Here is a 5,347-nt window from a genome sequence, read left to right on the forward strand (position 1 = left end):
TCTCAGGATCAATCAGCCTTTGGAGTTCTTTATAGGTAAATGTTCGAATTTTGATCTTGATTTCATTGATTATGCTTACAAATTGGTTCGGTTTCATTTTCCGTTTTACTGATTCTGTGCATGGCGTTTATTAGCGGTTTCAGAATTTTGTGATGATGATTATTTGCGAATCAACGACTGTCTGTTAGTTTTGTCTAAAGACGATTTGAATCTGCAGTTCGATTTCAGAAATTCCGTTGTATTGTCAAGGAGATGCCTGTTTGTATGTTGATTTTCGTAATTTAACGTGATGATGTGAAAGCGTTTTGTTGATGATTGCATTCGTTGGGCATGACATTGTGGAATCAATTTGAGATCCTGTAATATTTTCGCCTTATGTTTTCATGTTCCGGAGATCTTAAACATCTTTTACTTTTATGATCACAATTTCGTTTCTGAATGGTATGATAAAATGAAGTTGTTATACAATATTTTGTCGATAACTTTTGCTCCACATTTGAATGTTGCAATTCTCTTCAAGACAATTGTTCCCTAATTATAGTTACACACACATACATATCTACAGGCATGCACACATTTACATATACATGCATTAATATGAATACACACATAGAAGTCACATATACATACATCGATACACTGTATATTATATGCAAGGCCGTCTCTTAGCATGTTAAATGTGAGATTTTGAACAGACCCTCGAAATTTTGCCGCCTAAATTTGCATGTGTTTAGGTCTTTTCATCGACTTGTTTAAAACTATACCCGGGATTATTTAGGTTCAAATCATTAATTGTTTGGTTTTAGGTTCAAATTATTAATGGTTTAGTTTAGTTTCAGATGTTAATCGTTTTAGGTTTAACTCATTTTTGTTCTTAACATATATCTGATTTATATAATTTACTCAAAAGTTTTTGATGTAGCAGGGCTCTAAAAAGATTGGAACTTCCCAGATTATATGTATATATACATATGTATATCAATTACCCTTGCATTTTAGAATTGCTTACGCTGTATCGATATTGCTAGTATTGCCAATAAGTTAAAATTTTGTTATCACTAGACTTTGAATAGATCATGCTTCTGAACACAAGAAAACACAATTTATTTTTGTTTTAAAATTTCGTCTAATTTTGTAAGAAAGAAACAATCTCAGCAAACATGACACTCTGTTGCCAAACAAAAATATACGTTTTTTCGATTACAGAAAATGTAGATGTTACAAAACTGAGGCTGTGTTGTTATATTTTCTTTTCAATTGTTCGCATGGTGATGATTTTTGATCATGATGTTCCCTTTGGAATATCTTGATGTATTTGTGTTACGTCATCTGTGTTTTTCCCAGATATTTTTAGTTGTGAACAACAAATCCACATTTGACATTGTTAAGAACTACTTTTCCCTAAGTCTGTTGATGATTCATCCACTCAGCTACATTTGATCATGCCATCTCTCACAGGATTTAGTTAAGATGGCGGACTCAGAAGACATTCAGCCACTTGTTTGCGATAATGGAACTGGAATGGTTAAGGTATTCATTCGAAAGTGGTATTGTACTTTTGTAGCTAAACTGCTTTACTCTCTTTTTCTTTCGGGATCGGAAGACATTCAATGTCTTCCTTTCAGGACCCGAATTCATTTTTCATAGCCACCCTCAATATATATGCAACGATGAACCAGCAAATGGTTTAATGATATTTGTGTTGAATATCTAAATGCTACAATATTCTGTAATGTTCCTTTTAAATTGGAACATCACAAATGGAAAATTGGAAATTGAGGCATTTATTTATGGAGAAGTTAATATATAGAAGTGAATAAATGTTGCTAAGTCTTCTGTGGTTAATTACTGTTATTATTAAGGCTGGATTTGCTGGAGATGATGCCCCACGAGCAGTTTTCCCCAGCATTGTTGGGCGGCCTCGTCACACTGGAGTGATGGTTGGCATGGGGCAAAAGGATGCATATGTTGGTGATGAGGCTCAGTCCAAGCGTGGTATTCTAACTTTGAAGTACCCAATTGAGCATGGCATTGTGAATAACTGGGACGATATGGAAAAGATATGGCATCACACCTTCTACAATGAACTCCGTGTGGCTCCAGAGGAGCATCCTGTTCTCCTTACGGAAGCACCTCTTAATCCGAAAGCCAATCGTGAAAAGATGACCCAAATCATGTTTGAAACCTTTAATGCTCCTGCTATGTATGTTGCAATTCAGGCTGTTCTTTCACTCTATGCCAGTGGCCGTACGACTGGTAACCTTCTTTCTTTTTATCTCATCAGTGTTTCACCTGAGCTTTACATCCTACTCTCTGTAGACCCCACCTTCAGATGGGATATAATTTGCTAGTTTGGTTTTGCTTGTGGTTTAGACAATTTATGATTTATAAACTAAGAGGCTAACACAAATTGGGTAAACTCTTACCGGATAAGAGTCACCTGCCTCACTTTTCTTACCCGTAAGATTCTCTATCATCAAAATACAAAGGAGGACCCAGAAATTTTTCCCCAAAGTGGCACCCTTTGACCATAAGGATGAAAACTATAGAAATGTTTCCCAAAATTATTATAGATTAGTTGGTTGAATGTTTGTCTTTGTCATAAAAGATTCTTGGTTCTCGTCCTCGCACAATTGTTTTCATCCAATTTTTAAAAAATAGAACCCCAATATTTCAAGCTAAAAAACGTGAATTTTGCTAACAGCAAGATTCAAACCCATGCTTTTTTGAAGGGCAGATACTATAACACAGCGCCTTAAAACCAACTCACCCACCTTATACTTCTATAGCAAGTTTAGTTTTATAAACATATCCTTCAAATTCGTAAACTTTTTTCCACAACGAAACCATGAAGTGGTGGCACGGGCCACCGAATTCCCCAGCATGGTTCCGCCTCTGTCAAAATAACATTGTACAAGTGTCTCTTCCGAGCAAATGCTAACAAGGTAAGAGTCATCACTATTTACCGGGTAAGATTCTCGGTTAGCAAAATGGCACGAATCATTTTTTTAACGGGTAAATGTCCCTTACCCGGTAAGAGGGTGTAAGTGTTTGCTAACCAACCTCTAATTTTTCAGAAGCCTCCTAATTGTGCAGGTATCGTTCTTGATTCTGGAGATGGTGTGAGCCATACAGTTCCCATTTACGAAGGTTATGCACTCCCACATGCCATACTGCGTCTGGACCTTGCTGGGCGTGACCTGACTGATGCATTGATGAAGATTCTGACGGAACGGGGTTATTCCTTCACAACAACTGCTGAACGAGAAATCGTAAGAGACATGAAAGAGAAGCTAGCATACATTGCACTTGATTTTGAGCAGGAACTAGAGACATCGAAGACTAGCTCTGCAGTCGAGAAGAGCTTTGAGTTGCCGGATGGGCAGGTGATCACCATTGGTGCTGAGCGTTTCAGGTGCCCGGAAGTCCTTTTCCAGCCATCGATGATCGGAATGGAAGCTGCTGGGATTCATGAAACAACATACAACTCTATAATGAAATGTGATGTGGATATTAGGAAGGATTTGTACGGAAACATCGTGCTGAGCGGTGGCACCACCATGTTCCCTGGTATCGCTGACAGAATGAGCAAGGAAATTACTGCCTTAGCCCCGAGCAGCATGAAGATTAAAGTGGTGGCTCCACCAGAAAGGAAGTATAGTGTCTGGATTGGAGGCTCCATCTTGGCATCTCTGAGCACATTCCAGCAGGTGGATTCTTATTATCTGTACCTATATTGCTTATTTGCACACACTTTGTCTGCTTCTTTCCACACTGTTAAATTTTACAATCTCTCTCTACCTCCTCTTGGGGTACTCCTCAGCAAACCCCATGGGATATGCTAATGTTTTTGGATGATTATTTCCTTCCTTACCTCTATATTATGTTGGTTTAGTTACCATGGGTGTGTATTTTGGATGCGGAGGATTAATGGTTATGAAAATAATGGCAGATGTGGATCGCAAAGGCGGAATACGATGAATCGGGGCCTTCCATTGTCCACAGGAAATGTTTCTAAGCATGAAAAAGGAGAAGAGAAAATAAAAATAAAAGGTGGGGAAATGCTGCTGCTGCTGCTGCCCGTTTCTTGTTTTTCATTTTTGGTAGTTGAAATAGTTTTTTGCATATTAATTTGGTTGTTTCAATACTCAACTGTCAATTGTCATTTGTTTCTATGAATGAATCCCTAATTGGAGACTTAAAAGTCTATGTGGTCCTCCATTATAAAAGCTATGTTTGGTAGCGTCAACTCAACCGGTAACAAGACTTGAGGGAATTTCCACCATTCAACCCTATGTTTGGCAACCACAAGCTAATAGGGGCCGTTTACCGAACGTCAGGTCCTGATTATCACCTAAGGTAATTAATATGTGATTATCTGATTAAATGATTTCGTGATAGCATGATAAATTGTTATATTTGATCATGTTGGTATGTGAAAATGTGCATAATATGAAATGCATATGTTATATATATATATATATACATAATATATGTATGCATGCATATGTGTGTGTTTATGTGTGCATAAGTGTATATGGTAGTGTGAATAAGAAAAAGGGGCTGATTAGCCGACTTTCCTGATTTGGAAAGTACGAAATGGAGGTTGAGCCTCCATATTTTTCCCTTCTTGCTTTGGCAAAAAGCTGTGTGATTTAAAAAGAGGAGAAGTTGATCGGATATCTTGTCTGGAGATTCAAGATTTGATTTCAAGTGTTTGATTTCAAAAGTTTGTTAAGGTGAGTAGTTTCTAAAACTCTTTTGCATAAAAATTATTACTGGTTTCATATGAATTTTGTTTGAATTTGGATAGAAATCAGTCTTTTTGCTCTAAGTGTTTATCCGGATATTAAACCGGACAAGGTTTGACCGGATTATCTTAAATCGGACAAAGGATGGACGGAGTATTGTCCGGATTATTTTAAACCRGACAAAGGTTAATTGATGTGTTGTCCGGATTGTCTTAAATCGATTAAGTATTGATCGGATTATGATTGGTAAGAATGATTATCTTTTTATACTGAGAAGTAAGAATACGACCAAACGGTGGCCGGATTATTTTAAATCGGCTAAGTAATGAGCGGGGTGTTGACCGGACTTGTTATCCGGACAAAGATGATTTTGATTCTAAGTGATAAATCGATCAAGCTTTATGCGGGGTATTGACCGGACTTGTTATCCGGACAAAGATGATTTTGATTATAAGTGATAAATCGATCAAGCTTTATGCGGGGTATTGACCGGACTTGTTATCCGGACAAAGTTATTAAGAATTATTTCCAAGTGTGAATCGGACAAAGTTAATTCTATGTGTTGTCCGGATAGTTGACCAGATTTGAAGTCCGGC

The 5,347-nt window shown here is 37.4% G+C and overlaps 1 protein-coding gene across 1 annotated transcript; it reads left to right on the plus strand.

Moving 5' to 3' along the window:
- Positions 1–1,470: 1,470 nt before the first annotated feature.
- LOC112518497 (actin-like) lies at positions 1,471–4,025 on the plus strand. Its single transcript, XM_025126211.1, has 4 exons — positions 1,471–1,530; positions 1,863–2,256; positions 3,097–3,710; positions 3,953–4,025. Exons 1-4 carry the CDS (start codon positions 1,471–1,473, stop codon positions 4,016–4,018), a joined length of 1,134 nt encoding a protein of 377 aa, XP_024981979.1. The 3' UTR covers positions 4,019–4,025.
- The last annotated feature ends 1,322 nt before the right edge of the window (positions 4,026–5,347 follow it).

The sequence above is a fragment of the Cynara cardunculus genome, assembly GCF_001531365.2.
Source record: "Cynara cardunculus var. scolymus isolate 2C chromosome LG 9, CcrdV1, whole genome shotgun sequence".
NCBI classification, from domain to species: domain Eukaryota; kingdom Viridiplantae; phylum Streptophyta; class Magnoliopsida; order Asterales; family Asteraceae; genus Cynara; species Cynara cardunculus.

Bases quoted from the DNA above. Each gene is read 5' to 3' on its own strand.
- LOC112518497 (XM_025126211.1), top strand. From the start codon at position 1,471: ATGGCGGACTCAGAAGACATTCAGCCACTTGTTTGCGATAATGGAACT. The intron at 1,531-1,862 runs GTATTCATTCGA...GTTATTATTAAG, and splicing joins ATGGAACTGGAATGGTTAAG to GCTGGATTTGCTGGAGATGA. The intron at 2,257-3,096 runs GTAACCTTCTTT...CTAATTGTGCAG, and splicing joins TGCCAGTGGCCGTACGACTG to GTATCGTTCTTGATTCTGGA.